At 54.7% G+C, this 17,694-nt stretch overlaps 1 protein-coding gene across 1 annotated transcript in view; it reads left to right on the top strand.

The window, feature by feature from the left end:
* TCERG1L (transcription elongation regulator 1 like) overlaps window positions 1–4,220 on the top strand; it is a 200,083-nt gene extending 195,863 nt beyond the window's left edge. The window contains exon 12 of the mRNA XM_060033828.1: window positions 3,364–4,220. Within this exon, the coding sequence (XP_059889811.1) occupies window positions 3,364–3,520 (157 nt within the window). The 3' untranslated portion in view covers window positions 3,521–4,220. The remainder of the gene's footprint in view (window positions 1–3,363) is intronic.
* The last annotated feature ends 13,474 nt before the right edge of the window (window positions 4,221–17,694 follow it).

Here is a 17,694-nt window from a genome sequence, read left to right on the forward strand (position 1 = left end):
CAGCCCTGACTCTAAGGCCAAAATAACTCATCAATAGGTCAGCCCTCGTGAGATGGGGCCTGATTCCCCTGATCTAATGATGGAGGGGTACAAATGCAAGACAAACGATACACAGCAATAGCAAAATAAACCCCACCAGCCCCTGGGTTCCACACGCCTGGGCAGCTGTCCAGAGTGTGAAGTGAAGACGTTCCACACCAGCAAAGGGCCTGAGTGAACTTGGCTGTCAACCTCACCTGAGATACTCAGGCATTATTCCCATGAAATACAACAAACTAATATGAAAACGATGTTAGAAACTAGAAGAATACATAAGCTGAGCTCGACTTTAAAATTAGCTTTAATTGACATTTAAAAATTAATGCACAAGAACTACTTACTTATACAAGTATAACTTTTAAGAGCGAAAAATGGTTGATCTTGATGTATTTTTATTTTAAATTGGGACATTATTTTTAAATGGACATTTACACATTATGATTTTTAATAAGGCTGACATCATGCATTTTTAATAATAATGCATAAATCATATTTAAATGAACATTAATTGATGTTTGCCTTCCATGCAGATGTAGGCATCTACATTTTGATCAATAATTGCTTAATTCATTGGCCAATAATTGGATAATATAATTTAGTGTTGGTAACATAGGCCTCAGAAAACTTCTTCGACTATTTAAAGGATAGATACTTTCTGAATGGGAAAAAAATTCACATGAATCGTCCCCATCACCAAATGCTAACCTCGGAAAGCAAATGTGGGCCTAACGACTTGTAAATTGTGATTTTCTGTGAGAACTCTGGGTTCTAGCCATGGCTTTGCCCTGTCCCCCCAGCTGGTGACCCTGGGTGGGAGGGGGGAGTTGGATCCAGAGCCCTGCCTCAGTGCGCAGCAGCCCTGCCCATCCTTGGCCCCCGCTGCAGGGTCAGGCACTGGACCTTCACAGCTCAGGTGTCTTGATCTGAGGGGGTGTAGCCGCCCTGCCCCCCAGGCCGCTAGGAGGATGGTGTGTGGGTCTTCCTGGCAGGTCCTGGAGAGCTCCCATCATTACCACCGGTGCTGTCTGTGTCCATCCATTGGCAAAATGTTAACAAGAGCCAACCTAGTCCCCCTCCCATGAATATGTTATGAAGGCAAAGGAGAAATGTTCAGAATGTATTCAGCAATTGCGAAGACGATTCCGCACACAGAGAAGGAAAGTCAGCGGTAGAAATGAAGCTACTCTTCTTTGAAGTTAGATGTGATTGCCTGCCGTTTGTTAGCAATGTACACTGGGCATATATTGCTTTTATAATTATAAAGCTAGTTCTTATTGCAAACGTAGCTAATTCTGCGACATTTCAAAACCCTCTTCAGGTCTTCTTTACATTCTCTTCCCGCCATTTCGCAGGCGTCCACTGGTCGCCAGCGGGCTCAGCGCAGGCATCCTGAGTACCCTCAGCCCCGCCTCCAGTCATCCTGGCTCTGATCCTAGCCGTGGGGATAGTCCAGGGCCAGATCCCAGCCCTGCCCAGCTCTCAGGGCCTTGGAGAGGGGAGAGGAGCCTCCGGGGACCTCCCCGTGGGCTGGCGGACTGGTGCTCTGGCCACAGCGGCCACCTCCTTCAACTGCGGGTGGCCACGTCCCCAGGGGAAAGAGAGACGCAGTGCAGGTGACTCAGAGGACTTCCCCAGGCTCACTGGACGGTCCGCCAGGGTCAGCAGTAAGCCAGGCTGTCCCCGTGGGCCCGGCTAAAGGGTCGGAGTTTTCTTTTTTCTTTTCAGGGATACTTCTGTTTAGAGGTGCCCAGAATAGGACCTCTCTAGAAGGGGCTCCGCCCAGCCCCTGATTGAAGATGCTCGGGCTCCCCCTAGACACGCGACCAAAATAACAAGCCCCCTGTGTCTCTCAGCATCTTGCTTTTCCCAAGAAGGTCAGCGATGGAAGCTCAAATAAGTGTGTGTTAGTCACACCTCATGGCAATTGTGAAATCATGGAAGGAAGGGAGGGAGGGAGGGAGGAAAAGAAGGAAAGTACGAACGGAGAAAGTTGAAAACCGGAGAGAAGAGTTTTCTCTCCTCGGGAAGCGTCTGGCACGCGGAATCCCGGGCTGTGCAGGGAGGAGAGCAGTGCTTGGTGAGGAAGGAATGAGACTCATCGTTTAGTGACAGCAGTGAGGATGGGTCTACTAATTATTCATCTTGTCTCCTAACAGCCATGTCAGTATAATCTTGTTATTCACGTATAAAGAGAGAACCATTAAGTTATAATAATTTAATGCAACAATTAAATGTCTGCAATGAAATATACATTTCTCCACAAAGAGAAATAGGAGGAGCAAGGGGCCTCCCCGGGCACAGGGCGAGCACGCTTCTGCTCACCCAGGGCCCCTCCTGCAGCTCCAGCCCAGCTCTCTGCAAGCAGAAGGCAGGCGGAAGCGTCTGCAGGAACCGGCTCCTCCGCTCTCCCCTCCCGCCCCCGCCCCACCGCCTGGGGCCGCCCCAACCACCGGCTTCAAGCTCCGGCCTGGGAGAAGAGGAAGCCGTGGGGAGCTGCTGCTGGCAAAGGTTCCATTTGTCTGCAAAGCCACGTCCACTCCTTCTGCCCTTTGAGCTGCCCCACCCGCTCTGGCCTGGCCTGGCTGGCGCCACTGAGTCTCTTACGGGGGACTCCCTGGCCTGGCAATCATGGACTCAGTCAGTATCTGGGTGCTGAGCACACGCCGGCCATTGGGCTTAGACATTCGAGATGCTCCACAGAAAACAAAGCAGGTGACACACTTCTCCTCGAGCAGGGAGAGGCGAGTAACACTGCACAGTTGAGGCTCATCGAGATGATACCCAGTTCTCTGACCCGTAGATAGGACGCGTTTCCCTGAGGAAGACAGGCTGGTCCTGACGTCTAATGAGGAGAGGGCTTCACATGGTGAGTGAAGAAATGAGGGAAGGGTGTGCCAGGCAGAGGGAACCGCATAGGCAACGACCACGGCAAGTTGCAGCACGGTGAGAGTAGCGGACAGAAGACCTGTGTGGCCGGAGCGGGGACGGGGGCGGGGAGTGAGAAGCTCGGAGTGACACCAGGCCCAGGAGGCAGGTGAGGCCAGGCTCATGCCCACAGGCCGGTTGGATGCAGAGATGGGCAAGTGTGTGAATTACGTGGCTCAGGCCCCTGCCGGGCCGAGTGGGGAATAACAGCCCGTGAAGGGAGCAGGCAGGTGGTGTCGGCGGCCCAGCGCTCTTTCTTCTGCCCATCCTCCTGCCAAGGGTCCTGCTCCCGGGTCTGGAAGAGGGAGCTCGCCACCCTGAGCTCGGGCAGGAGGTACTCAGAGCCCCAGGACCTGCTCTTCTCCAGGAAGGGGTCACAGGATGCTTTTGGTCTTTCAGGACCACATTTAAGGAGTTTGCTGAGAAGTACGGCCGGGATCAGAGGTTTCGACTTGTCCAAAAACGGAAGGACCAGGAGCATTTTTTCAACCAGTTCATCCTTATTCTCAAGAAACGGGACAAGGAAAACAGACTCAGGCTGCGGAAAATGAGATGAGTGTGTGCAGATGCCATCAGGCTGGGCGTGGCAGGGGCTGGGCGGACGGGCGCCCACGCAGCCAGGTCGGGAGCCCCAGGGGCCGTGGGCTTCGTTCTCAGAGGGTTATTGTTTCATATTGAAGCTCTCTTTGGTACAACTTTCCGAGTTTGATGCATTTCTAATTGCCATGATATGTTGCTCCCTTCATTGCTTTAATTATGCAAATTACTTGTAATGTAGACAGATTCTAAATCTGCTGCAGGTTTGTACCTCAGCAGAAACAAACACCATCTCAAGGTGTTTTCATGAGTCGAGCTGATTATCTGAAACTTTTCTGAAAATCTTCATGAGTTCCTTCCATCCTTCAGGAGTTCTGTGGTGTTGGGACGTCCCGGCTCGGGTCCCCGGGTCTAGTTTTCTGAGTAGTAGTGTATAGGCTGTTCATCATCATAGTGACACCTGTGACCGTTGGACACATGGACCGTGGACCACCTACAGGTCAAAGGGCGATCGCCCCAGCCCCCTCCGGGGACATCGGGCCTGGAGAAGGGGGCTGTGCTTTCTGTGGGAGGTCCTACTTAAAAAAGAATTATTTTGTACAAAATCATCCTATTAATATTTAAGTTATTTTCTTGTATGCCCAGAGTTTGCATGAGATTTTTCTCACCATCTTTGTATAAAAAATTCAAAATTTTTTTGAATTAATAAATATTTTAAACCAGTGTATTTTTGTGGCTTAGACTTCCAACACAATCTTAAGCAACAAAACTGTGTTTCAGCTAAAGATACTCTATTTGGAAAGATTCATACAAATATTTACGATTGCACGTAAGGGCTGTGAAAGCACTACTCAAATAGAAATCTTGCTTTTCAAATTACGAGTTCCGGGTGGAACCATACTTGATAGAACTCCAGCTAATTAATTGCATTCTGTAAGTTACTGAGCATCTGTCCATAGAGTTCAGGTTTATGGAGTCACTGTCGGATGCGCTGTCTTTGTCCCCAGCTCACAGCGGCACCTCCTCCACACCTACCCTTTTTCTCATCAGTCAGTTCCCAAAAAAAGAACACTTTTTGCCACACATATTAGGAGGGAAGTGGGCAAGGAGGGATCCTCTCTTTATTGGGGTGCGCCCTGGTCTTAATGCCCGTATTGTTAACTGGTTACCGTCTATGCCAGTGACCTCTGTGGGTTCCGGAGCTATGGCTCAGGTTCAGACCATCACCCGGTGGGGCTGGGGGTCTGCGGCCGTCAGCGCTGCAGGGATGGGCTCTGAGATGCATGGCAGATCAGACAGGGTCCCTCAGGAGATAGAAATCCCCTTGTAATGTGAAGGGAGGAACTGAACAGAAAGGGAACTGGGGTGATGAGGGCTGTGAGTAGAGACAAGTCTGAAGGACATGGGAACAGCAGAGGTAGGAGCGGCCATCCCCACCCACTGCCCCAGCTCAGACAAGCTTCCCCACCAGCGCAGAGGTCCAGACACAGCCAGAGAGGGCACAGCTCAGCTGAGCAGACTGCCGGGAAGCCGACGGGAGCTGCTGGTCAGCCACCCTCTGGGGGAAGGTTGCCCTGTGGCCATGTCTCATTAGCTGCCCTCTGCCCAGAACCACAGGAAAGGTGTCTGGGAGGGGAGGCTCTGGCTCCCTAGCCCTTGGGAGCTGCAGTAAGGGGCTTCCGGGGAGCCCTGGGGCTCTGCACGAAACCTGTGCTCTCTCCTGCCATCTGCACCATCTGCAAGCCAGCTGCTTGCTTCTGGCCCGGGGTGTGGGGAGGTGTTGGCCACCTGACTACAGAACACCAGACGTCTGCAGCCCGGGTCGCCCTCCATGAACTGCCGTCTGATCCCGCAGCATAGCACCAGATGTGCATGACAGCATCGTTTAAAATGAACGACTACAGGGCTTCCCTGGTGGCGCAGTGGTTGAGAGTCCGCCTGCCGGTGCAGGGGACACAGGTTCGTGCCCCGGTCTGGGAAGATCCCACATGCCGCGGAGCGGCTGGGCCCGTGAGCCATGGCCGCTGAGCCTGCGCGTCCGGAGCCTGTGCTCCGCAACGGGAGAGGCCACAACAGTGAGAGGCCCACGTACCGCAAAAGAAAAATAAATAAATAAAATGAACGACTACAGCCGAGACCGGGCCTCAGCCGTTCTGGAGGCATAAGAGAACCCACGGCCCCCTCCGGTTGCCTCTCCCCGTCTACGGCTTTGCCTCCTGCCTCCTGTGCATCACCTAGAAGGTGCGGCCTGGGTTAGTGATCTAATTCATGTGCCGCTGGCCCCAGCCATGAGCTGCTGTTTGCCCCTCGCAGCCCTGATCAGGAGAGACCCCAAAAGCACCAGTGGAGGTAGAGTCTCTCGGTGGGGAGCTTGAGGCTGTTCCAAGCAACCGTTCTGGAAACTGCGTCATCCGCTGCACTAGGGGGAGGTGGCCCGAGGCAGGAATCCACGCTGCTCTGGGCTGGGGTTCATGCGGCACCAGCGGCTGGGGTGATGGGTGATGATGAGGTCACCACAGAGCTGGGGTACTGATGCCCCACGAGCGTCACAAAGAGCTTTCAACGCCAGGTGGGCCAGGTGGGCAGTCCTGCAGGATGTCAGCCGCGTCCTCCCCTGGATCCTTGCTCCGTGGTCCAACCTGCAGAGAGACTGCGATGCTGGGTGTGTGTGTGTGTGAGAGTTTAGCAACATCGCTGTCACCGTGGCGTAGCTGTTGCCACAAGAGGTGGCTCTGAGTCCCCACTGCAGCCCCCTTCCAGGCAGATCACGTGGATCCTCCGGCTGTTAACGGGGTAGCAATTTCTCCTCGTGCAGAAATGAATCCCTAAGATGTAGATTCCTGTCCTGCCCAAAGCGCTTCCGCCATCATTACAGTCCATGCTCTCGCAGGAGGACTTGTCTATCGTCCTGGCTTCCCACAGAACGTCCTGTTGACCACGGAACTATTTTTAAGGGAAACAATGCAACACTGGGCTTCTGCCCACCAAATTCACTGGTGCGACCGTGGGTCTCATCCCCCAGAAGCAGCTGGCTTGATGAAGTGCTGGACAGCCCGCTGACGGTGTGGACACGATGCCACTGGAGGGACAGACCCCGTGAGGCTGGGTGATTCTCACAGGAGGTGGCGAACCCGCAGCTAGGGTGTGGGGCTGTCTCCCCGTGCCGACTGCAGTGGGAGGGGAGGGGGCAGGGCCCCCTCTCAGTTACCCACGCAGGGAATTCTTACTCCCACTGCCCACAGCTTGGTAAGTTTGGAGGGCCTGGTGCCCAAGGGCAGAACCCAGCGCCTTGGTTCTGCTCAGTTAGGCGCTTGGATTCTGGCCGTGTTGACTCCTCTTGGAACTGAAACTGTAACCGGGAAGAACAAAGCTGACTCCACATTGGATCTGTTTCTTTTACTTTAACCTTTGTATTCTACTGCTTTTGCTACAAGTTAATCACTAAAGGAATGTTGCCTATAAGCTTAACTTATACATATCTTAGTGCTTAGAGAGACACAGGTGCCTGACGGCCTGTAGGAAAATTTCTAGACGTTTTTGCTTTTCACCCAAGTATTTGGAAGCTTACATTTTAGTTCACATAATAATCGTGATTTTGAATCTAAGAAAATTAAATGGTTTAAAGTTGTAGATGGATAGACAGATCATCTCTATGATTGTCTTTATATCAACATCTAGATTCACACCTATCACTTATCAATCAGTATGTTGCAGGAGGGGAAAGGGCAGCTAGGGTCTAATCAGACAAGCCCTCAAGGAGAAACACAAGTTTCAAAAAAGCTGGTTTATCTTTGTACATGGACTATATTTGAAATACTTGCTCCTTTTCAGGGCTGCAGAAGTAGTCAACATTTTTTAGACTTCTGTATATATTTAAGTCATTGTAAAAATACAGTAGACAAAGATTTCTTTTAAATGGTAAGTTCAATGTTTGCACATTTCACGTTCGTTTTAAATGCCACTAGCATAGATTAGGTTAACTCAGTAGTGACTTCTCAGCTGTTAAAAATTAGTAGGACACTAACCACTGATTGGTGGTTGCCAGGGGCAAGAGGTAGAGGTGGGAGAAATGGGTGAAAAGTAGAGAAAAAACATAAACCTCATTTGTGTCTCTTAAAAAAAAAGTTAGCAGGACACTGTGAGCATGTCACTCAGTTAACACCGAAGCCAATCAAAGGACAAAGGTGAGTTTTGGAAGAAGAGGTGGGTCTCTCCGTCATTGATCATTGCGTTAAACCTCCTTTCACGCCCCAGAGGCCAGAGCTTCAGGACACGTGGCTCCGATCCTGGTCCTCTGTCACCTTGTACCCGGAAGTGGGGTCCGGCTGCTCGACGCTCAAAAGCCAATAAAGAGGCAAGTTGGTGGAAAGGAAAGTTTGCTTTATTTTGTATGCCGGTAACCGGGGCGGGGGTGGGGTTGCAGAGCGGACACCTGTCCAAAGGCCGCCCCCGCCCCCGCCATCCCTCCCCCTCCCCCTCCCATCAGGGGGCAAGAGATTTTACAGGCGGAGGGAGGGGGCTCCGTGCAGAAACAGCCCAGGCAGCTCTGACAGTCATCTTGAAACTGGTCATCGGTGGTCTGACCAGCGTCCTCTTGATTGTTTTAGGTACAGGGACTCTTCAGTTCCAGGGTCGTTTGTTCCCATTTCCTTGAGGCCAGTTCTCAGGATCGTGGCAGCTTATGCCACGGCTACAGCCTGGTCATCATGGAGTTGGTGGGTGGAGGGTTTCAGTATCTACAAGACAGCTCACGGGCTACGGCTCAGAATATGATCTACAGCCCTTGAGGAGGAACTAAATGTCCTTGACTTTGCTTAATGACTAAACTGTTATTATTTAGTCTTGTTGGGCTGTTTTCCTCTGTTTCTGCATTTTCTCACTTCTCTGATTAAACTTATTCTTTGGCTAAGTTTTTCCACAGACCAAAGGTAGGCGGAGGATGATTAGAAGGGGAAGGACCCTAGGGTCCTGCTCCGCTTCAACCTGACCCCCTCCCTTTGCTTCTCTTCCCGTGTGTCACCCAGACAAGAACCTGTCCTCCAGACCGTGCTTCCCCCGCTATCCTGCCACACACCACTCACAGGTGGGGTCCTGTCTGCGGTCCTCGGGTCGGCAGTGACCCGCTTCCTCTCTCCAGCTGACAGTTTTCAAGTCCTTCTTGATGCCACGTCCCTCACTTCCTCATCAACTTAGGACCTCTCGCTCAGGGCAGACGTCCTGGGAGAGCTCAGCCCCTTTGATCTCCCTCCTCGGGTCCCCAGCCCCGCAGGGAGGGTCCTTGGAAGGCGGGCAGTGGGCCTGGACCTGGGTCTTACTGGCCTGGAGCAGTGATATTAGGATGGACCTTTGAACTGTCTGCTGACACGAACGAGAATGACAAACACGAGTGGATTCCTTCCCACTTGTGTCCTTATTGGCAGCTGTGACAGATTTCTTGTCCTTGATCTGCTGAGTGTTTATTTTCTTACTAAATGTTTACTGTCTTTACTGTTCATTTTCTGGTTGCTTCATTGGGATGACATGCTTCAAACAATTCATCAACAATAATGAGGGAAAGTTGTTCCTGTGTCTTTTTCCCCCCAAATACGTAAACTTTGCTTTGTTTATATTTTCCCCATAAAATATTTGAAGTGTCAACTAGGTTAAAGCCTCCTGACGATTCATGAAACAGCTGTTGAGATAACGAAGCGATGATTTCGCAGGGGGTCACTGCTATGAAAGGATGCTTAGGGGAAAGCCTTTGAAAAACCACCGTGCTCGCCTCTGCAGACAATTATAAGGTCCAAAGGCAGAGCCGGGGGGTGGGGGGCAGAGGGATGATGTGGGGAGAGAAGAGGGCAGGTGGGCACGAGCGAGAGGAGAGAGGGGCTCAGACAGCCTCTCAGGAGAATGGAATGCGGGGCAAACAGGGTTGTTTAAATGGAACGTTAGAGATTTTTGCCGTGTGATCATTCTCCTCCTCCACTTTCTATTTCCCAAGAAACAATCTTTAAAAATTGCATTACATTTAAAACTGTTTTTATGACCATGAAGAGGATCCATGCTCTTTGCAGAAGTGGGAGAACAGGGAGCTCTGACCTCTCCTAGGACCTGGGTGTGCTTTTCCCAGGCACAGGGCCCAGCAGCATCCTCTTGTCGACTGAACAAAACGCACAGCCTAGAAGATGCGAGTTATATTTTATTCGGTGGACAAAACTGAGGACTTAATCCCGGGACACAGCATCTCAGATCGCCCTGAGGGACTGCTCTGAAGAGGTAAGGGTGAAGCCAGGATACAGAGGAGTTTTTGCAACAAAGACCAGGCAGTCAGAACATCAAAAGATTACTGTCAAATAAAGAAAACCAGACACATCTCAGGTTAAGGAATGGAGCACTTCTCTGTGTGTGAGAAGATGCGGGAGCCCGGCTCACTGAAATCCTTCCTTTGATGTGCACCTCAGCTCTCTGGGGCCAGCGTCCTGTGCTTTCCATCCTGAGTGCCCTCGGGGCACCGCTGGCTGCAGGGGCTGACAGCTAGGTGGGGGAGTGGGCGGCAAATCCTGCCTCTATCCCAAGTTCCCTCGGGCTCACCAGCAACATCCTTTGTTTGCTGGTATGGCCGTGACATTTTCAGTCCACACACTTCCCTCTGGTGCAGTTTTGTGGCCAATCGTGTTTCCCCAAAATGAGTGCCCCCCTTCGCACCCTGCCTGCTCGTCTTGCCTGACGCTCCCAACAAGGTGGGAGCTGGTGGGAGTCTGCACCCGCCTGCACCAGCAGAGAGACAGATGCGGTGCCGAGCCTCCCCGGGCCAGGAGGGGAGAGGGTGCCGCCTCTCCTAGCTCCTCCGGGGAGCCGCCGTGCTGTGCGGAAGCCCTGGCCCCTGGGAAAGGCCCGGTGCGGGTGTCCCACTCACGGCCCCAGCTGGGGGCCCTGCACGTGGTTCCCGGCCTCAGAGAGGCAGCAGCTGACCCTGCGGGGAGCAGACACCAGCCTCACCCAAACTGCAGGCCTGGGAGCAAATCGGGACATGCCCTTGCTGGGAGCCGCCGCGGTTCAGAGTGACTCGGTAACCGGGACAAGCTCCTGGCTCCAAGTGACCGGCACACCTGATGTGCAGATAACGGAGACACCAATCATGGTGGCTGGTGTCACGAACGCTGCTCCGTGCCAGGCACTGGCCGAGGGCCTCCCGGGTCCTCTCGGCAGCCTCTGGGGTGGGTTCTGTTACCACCCTCCGTTCACAGGAGAATCTCAGGTCTGGAAGGGTGAGCACTTTGCCCAAAGGCACCTAGACTGCCACGCGGGCAGGGCTTGCACAGAAGTCGGTCTGACTCTGGAATCTGTGCTCTAAACCACCACCCTCCCTGACCCCCGACCCCCACAGGGCACGTGGGACTCAGGCTCCTGTGGTCGGAAGTGGTCATTCCTTGCTTTACTCAGGGACGTTCACATTTTACCGTGTGTCTTCGCACCAGGCCCTGTGGGAAGGAAACCCCAGCAGCGGCTCCCAGGCCAGCAGGAGGCTCAGCCCGTGATGGAGCGGTTAATGCAGAGCTAGGTAGGTGCTGCAGGAGAGGCCGCAGGGCAGCGTGAGGAGGGGCAGGGCTGGAGGGGGAGGGAAGAGCTCAGCAAAGGCTCAGAGGAGGGGGCGAGGTCAGCCCCGGGAACTTCCCGCGACATCCTGCCCCAGCATCAGTGACCCCGCGAGGGCATGTCTCACGCACCTGAGGCCCAGGGAGGACCCAGTTCCCGGCCCCTCCTGGGAAGCATGCAGCACAAACACACCAAAGGCTGAGTCAGTGACATGGCCCGGGAGCTTCTTCAGAGTCTGCAACATGTGTGTCCATGGAGAGCAAGGTCATATTGTTGGTTGGTCTCATTCATTTGACCCACAGATATTGGGGAGCTTCTAGGAGGTGTCAGGCAGGAAATGGGGAAACGAAGAGATGTGACCCCGCCCTCTGGGAATGACCTGGCCTGAATGTGGGGTCACAAAGGGGTCGTGGCTGGGACAGAGGTCCAGGGGCATGTGCCCAGTGTAGATAGTCAGGGGAAGCCTCCCAGGGAGCGGAGATGGGGCTGGGCAGGCACGGGAGGGGGCAGGTCCCAGGTCAAGGGCTCAGTGGGACCAAAACCCCAGGGCCGGTGAACATGCTGCGCCGTGGTTCTTGGGAGGATGTGGCGGTTGTGGTGGGAGCAGAGAGCACCTTCTGTAGGGGTGCGTCAGCCACAGGGGTGCGAGGGCTGCACGTTCACCCCGGTGAGGGGACGGCCTTCCCCAGGCGCCCATGGTCCTCAGGGTCATTTCACCCAGCCTCCACCCTGGACAGTACTTGAATCAGCACCACTGGTATTTGCCCCATTTTCTCCCAGGTCTTCCAAGCCTCACGCCCCCTTGTTCTTTAGAAGCATGGAGCCCTCCATCCCGGCGGAGCCAGACCTCGCTGGTCACTGGCCGGGAGCCCGTCTCATCTCTGCCCTTACCCTGATTCCAGTTCACGTCTGATTTGGGTCCCGTCACGGGACCATTCTCATCCAGTCCCTGCCCTGCCCTCGGTCTCATAGGCTCAGGCCCCGGGGGCTGGGACGTCAGTGTCCTCTCACCCCAGGAAAGGGAAGGGGTGACTTTAAATCCACTGTGTGCCTGGCCTGGGTGACGCCAGCTGGCAGCTCCTCAGCTCCGCCCATCTCCCTGCTATCGCGTGAGAGAAACGGTGCAGCCAATGAGCTGTGCGGTCTCCCCGTTCACCCAGCACACAGGCTCCGGGTTGCAGATGCAGTTGGTGTCAGGCGGCTGTGAATTTGCAGCGCTGGCCGAGACCGTCCTGAAATGACCAATTGCTCCCAGCCCGGTCACCTCACCCCGAGGCCTTCAACCTGGTGACCTCCTGCAAACCACAGATGAAAACAGCTGCTTCCCTGCTCCGTAACACCTCGCCCCGACACAGAAAACTTGTAATCAGATGACTTTATCAACTCATTCTCTTCGAAGCCCGGCACACGCGTTTTGCTGTGAACACTGAGAGAATAACCTGAGAACGGAGTGTGCAGAAGCCGAGCCCTCAGCCGAAACCCAACTCCATCTCCATCCCGCCCAGGGCATCAGGACGCACCCAAACACATGGGTGACGGACCCTCCCCGGAGCCGCTGTGAAGCCAGACGACACCTTTAGAAATGGCCCATGTCGCCCTGTGGAGGGGGGGTGACAAGGGTGCTCATGCCTTAGCAGGTTGGGCCTAAACCAGAGGGTCCCTATTTTTCCACTTTGCCCCTGTCCCCAGGATCCTGGCTTTGTTCCCAGGCTGGCATGATCTGGGATATCCTTGTCGCCCCAAGAACAGCAGAGGGTGTCCCATGCAGTACCCAGGAGGTACCACTCTCCCGGCGACCCTAGCAGCCCCCCGGCCGGGTTCCAGCCGCTGCTCATGGAGAATGTCCTAGGGGGCTGCCGTCCCCATTCCCCCTTTATTCCAAATGCCCTCCTCCACGTTCTCCAGGAACACTGTCTCCAGCAGGTAAAGCCTCACGCCAGCAGTGCTGTGCCCTCACGGTCAGTCCTCAGCCAGCTGTCTGCCAACCTTCTGTCCAGGCCAGCCCTCCACCCGCCTCTTTGGTGGACTCTGTTTGGGGGTATCGTCAATCCTCCGGGAGTTCCGGACACTCAGGTCAGCAGACCCCCGCGCACCTGGTGGGAATGCCCCAGACGCGGGCTCCAGCAGGCCACCCAGCTGGTTCTCTGAGGACACACTGAACTTTGTCACTTTTCAATTTGTGGTGGATCGGGGGTCGGGAGGAAAGGGAAATAAGGATCGAGTAACATATCGGCAGGTCCCTTGTTCTCAGAAATGCCACGGAGCTGATGGGAAGAGCCCAGGTGACCCTCCTGCTGCCTGGTGGCCAGCAGCACATGTGCCCCTTCACCTGCTCTCGCGGGGACCCTGGGCTCCAGGTGCCCCGGCCTGGGAGTGCCTGTGCCCGGCGGGCCTGCCAGCCTGGGGGACACCTGCCCATGTCACATCCTCCACCGCGGCCCGAACCTCTTTCCTCCAGGCCAAACACCAGCTCTTCCAGGACCGTCTCAGCCTCCACCTGCCGGGAGGAGACGGGGACCCACAGCCTCTGTGCTCAGCTCACCGCGCGGCTCAGCTTCTTCCCTTGCAGGGCTTTTCCACGCGAGAACGTGTGTTTTCTGCGAGAACCAGAGGCAGGATTTTAAAGCAGTATCTCTACTGGTAGGTTCACGTCCGTGAGATGGGCACCTACTCGCCACCCACTGCTCACGCAGGCCTGGCTCAGATGGTCCAAAACAGCGTCTCTGTGGACGGGGGGACTCCTGTCCTTTGGTCTGGATTCTTGTTTCTCTGCTTTTGCTGGGCTATGACCTTGTGAGCTACAGGAAGCGGGCTCACTGGACACCGGTCAGAGCAAGAGGACACTCTCCACCTGCTTCCGTGTCGTCCCTCGGTCCCGGAACCATCCTCACTGCCTCCACCACCCCTCGCAGGAGGGGATCGTCTAAGAGAAGGCAGAGGGGGTCGAGGCGCCAGCTGCGGCGAGAAGGAGTAGAAACATTTTCATTTCAAGAGGATTGATTGCAGTATCAGGAGAAATAGCCCTGTGGCTTTGCTGCCCTGGAGAGCAGAGCCGGGATCAAGCCTTCTGTGTGCCTGGTGGCCGGCGGCGGAGGTCCCAGCAGCCCGTGCTGCTCCCGCCTCAGTGAGTGTGTGTCCCCGTGTGTGAGGTGTGTGCACGTGTCTCTATGTGTACACGCGTGTGCGGTGTGTGTGTGAACAGCCCCGTGACAACGCCTGGAGCACAAGTGTGCACCAAAACAGCGCCGTCTCTCTGCACCTTCTGGCGCGCGCTCACCTGTCCTTAGGCAGTCCGTCCCCTCAGAGGCTGTTTTAGAGTGAGCGTCTCAGCAGGATGCTGGGGACCATGAGTGGTTCCAGTTCCCCTGTGCCCCACCTGGATGTGTCTGTTCTCTGAACTCTCTTCCGTGAGCCGTCCTCCAGGGGCCCTGTCTTGGTCCTGTGTGGACCAGTCTTAGGGAGATGATTGCCACCTCGTGGGGATAACAGCCAGGACCCTACGACCACAGACAGGACGACGGTTCCCCGGGGAGGACAGACACCCCTACAGTCACGGGTGGACTGGGTGCTGGCGTTGGTGGGTAGCACTGCTGGATTCATCGGAATTCATCTCCACGTCGTCCGAGGTGAACCTCTCCGTTCCCATCCTCCTATTCTGCCAGCGAAACCTTAGAATGTGGGCATCCCATATGCCTCTTACGATAAATCACCTTCTGGCCAGGGGTGTCGAGGAATGACACACACTTCCACTCCTTCCAACTTCTACCACTTTGCCGCCAATACCCACACTCCATATGCAAGTCTGAGGCCCACACCAGCACCCCCCATTTTGTAGGTCTGACCGACAGCGCTGAGATGCTCTCTGAATCCAGCAGTATTTGCAAACATACTGTCTTCACCTTTCTTACCTCTTACACAACGCACTGCCCTCCGAGATCTGAAAACAGAAATCCTGATCTAACCATGGCTCCTGAAGGCAGGAATCAGCATATCAGAGGCCACTTCCCGTGGTTTTTTTTGTTTGTTTGTTTGTTTTGCGGTACGCAGGCCTCTCACCACTGTGGCCTCTCCCGTTGCAGAGCACAGGCTCCGGACGCGCAGGCTCAGTGGCCGTGGCTCACGGGCCCAGCCGCTCCACGACGTGTGGGATCCTCCCGGACTGGGGCACGAACCCGCGTCCCCTGCATCGGCAGGCGGACTCTCAACCACTGCGCCACCAGGGAAGCCCCACTTCCCGTGTTTTGAAAGCTGTCCCTCTCAGCCATGCCCCCCTGCTTTCCGCCCCCCTAGGGGTCTCCCTTCGGGACAAAGGTGATGGAACCTACTCTGGGCACCAAGTGCTGACAGCTGCCTGGGGTCGGGGGAGCCCCACAGTAGCTCACGTGCAAGGCCACTACATTTTGGCTAAATCACAGGACAAGGTCCATAATGGGAAGACATAAAATAGGCCCACAAAATGCTCATGAGTTTTAGGTTTTATTTAGGATATAAAAGAAATATTTGTTACGGTCCTGCACATGATAAATATTTCTTGTCACATGCGTTACCACTTGTCAGCTGACACCATATTTTAGAAATGGAAACAGCCCATAAAGAAGCCGGTGAGTCCGCCGTGAACGCATCAGCACAGCCCGGGAGGCAAAGGGAAGGGCTGCTTCCCTCCAGGCTGCTCGCAGTAAAGCGTAAAGGGTTCCTGGCGCCAATTCAGGGGACTGTGAACTCCGGCAGCCGGGACAGTTTCCTTGAGGTCAGCTCAGCAAACCCTGGGTTCTCGACTTGAGGAGCCCCTTGCCCAGGGGGTTGTCATCTGTCCGAATCCTGCCACCACCCTTATCTCTAGCTGTGGACGGTGGGACAACTAGGTCCCACGTGGCAACTTGGCAAAACAGATGCTGCATCCCTACCAAGTGTCAGGGCCTGTTACGGTCTGGAGATGGAAGGGGCAGACCCAGCCTCTGCATCCAGGGCTCACAGTGGAGACAAGGGAGAGGTGAGACGGGGCCCTGCTGACCTAGCGCAACCAGGTCCAGGGTGTTATGGGCCGAAGGCAACAATGGCCCTCAATGCCCTCAGTGCAGACCCCCTGCCAGGCATTTCTCTGCTTCACACTGCAGACTCCTGTGGTCCTCACGTGCACCCAGGAGCTGGTCAAGATTATCGCCCCATTTTATAGATGGACAGACTGAGTCAAAGAGAGGCCGTGTGCACTGGGGCGGTGACTGGAGCACAGCTGGCTGTCTCGAGGACCTGGGTGTCCAGCCACCGTTCCACACGGCCCCCTCACAGTCAGTACGGGAGGTGACCTCCAGGGAGAGAGACCTTCCTGTGATGACAACTCTGGGCCCAGAGCCCCATCAATCCTTTTAACCCCTCCCCTCCCGCACTCACCCAGGTCTCAGGAGTCCTTTCTTATGCCTTCTGAGGCTCAGACAGAAGGCACATACCTAGGGCCACAGAGCTAGCCCACACCCGACCTCGTGGTCCCTCCAGGGCTGACTCAGGTCCAGTGTTGTTTGGAATAGAGCCAGAGGGTCAGCGAGGGCTGGCGGGCAGCCAGCAAGCTAGGGCTGGCCCTGTAAACTCTCGGAAGAGGCCATTCGGTTCTTCTGCTGCCAGATAGCGGTTCCCGTCTCGTGAGGGCTGCAGGGCGAGGGGGTCACACGTGCAGGCGGCTGGCACAAGAGAGGCCCAGCCGATGCCACATGCACAAAACATCTTAGGCCTCCAAGACGTCCTTATCTCAGGGAAGGAACCCTGGGGTCTGGACTGCACTGGGCGTGGCCAGGACCCTGGGCCTGCGGAGGCGGACAGTGGAAGCGGGGCGGAGGAGGTCGGGGAGGTGGCAGGTATGGGGACAAAGACTCCCCCCGCTCAGCTCAGTTGGGGAGGAGGCCAGCCTTGCTGCATTTAATCGCCCCTGCAGAGATACTATTATAATCCCATTTTCTTATTATTCAGGCAGAGTTAAGATAGAGAATATGTAACCTGATTATGTACCATATAATATATGAAGCCAGGAAGCTCTTAAAATTAAAACATTTAAAAAGAACTATCTGGGGAGGTAGTTAAAATCCATTTATATCCTTATCAAATAATGAAAATATGTCCAGAAAAAAAATCAGCCTTTCAGCTATGGTGTTCACTTCCACGATCATTTGTGGTTTTAGTATTAAGTCTAAAGACAAATTTATGTGAAAATATTGAGGATTTAACTGTTCCTTTCGTCCACAGGCTGAGAAAGCAGGCCAGGCGCAGGGTGGCTTTTTAAAGAGCCTCTGATCAGGTGGGGGGTCGTGGCTGGGGGGAAGCGGTGTCCTCACCTGTGCTCCGCCCCCCCCAGCAGCACCGCCTCCTCCTGGTCCGGGCTTGGCCTGGGGGGCGGCATCCAACAGCACAAGCCGGCCAATCCCTCCTCCTCTGTGGGACTGTAATTCTCCACCTGTAGGTGAGGGTTTGGGTTCCATCATCTCCAAGCCTCCTTCTGTGGGTTCTGTGCTGCTCCCAGCCTCTGGCAGCGTCCCCGGGCTGTGAAGGAGGTCGCCGCAGAGGCCTTGCTGAATGCTCCGAGCTTAGTGGAGCCTCTCGTTACCTTTATGCATATTGCATGAATTAGTCACC

This window comes from Delphinus delphis, chromosome 16 (genome assembly GCF_949987515.2).
Source record: "Delphinus delphis chromosome 16, mDelDel1.2, whole genome shotgun sequence".
NCBI classification, from domain to species: Eukaryota; Metazoa; Chordata; class Mammalia; order Artiodactyla; family Delphinidae; genus Delphinus; species Delphinus delphis.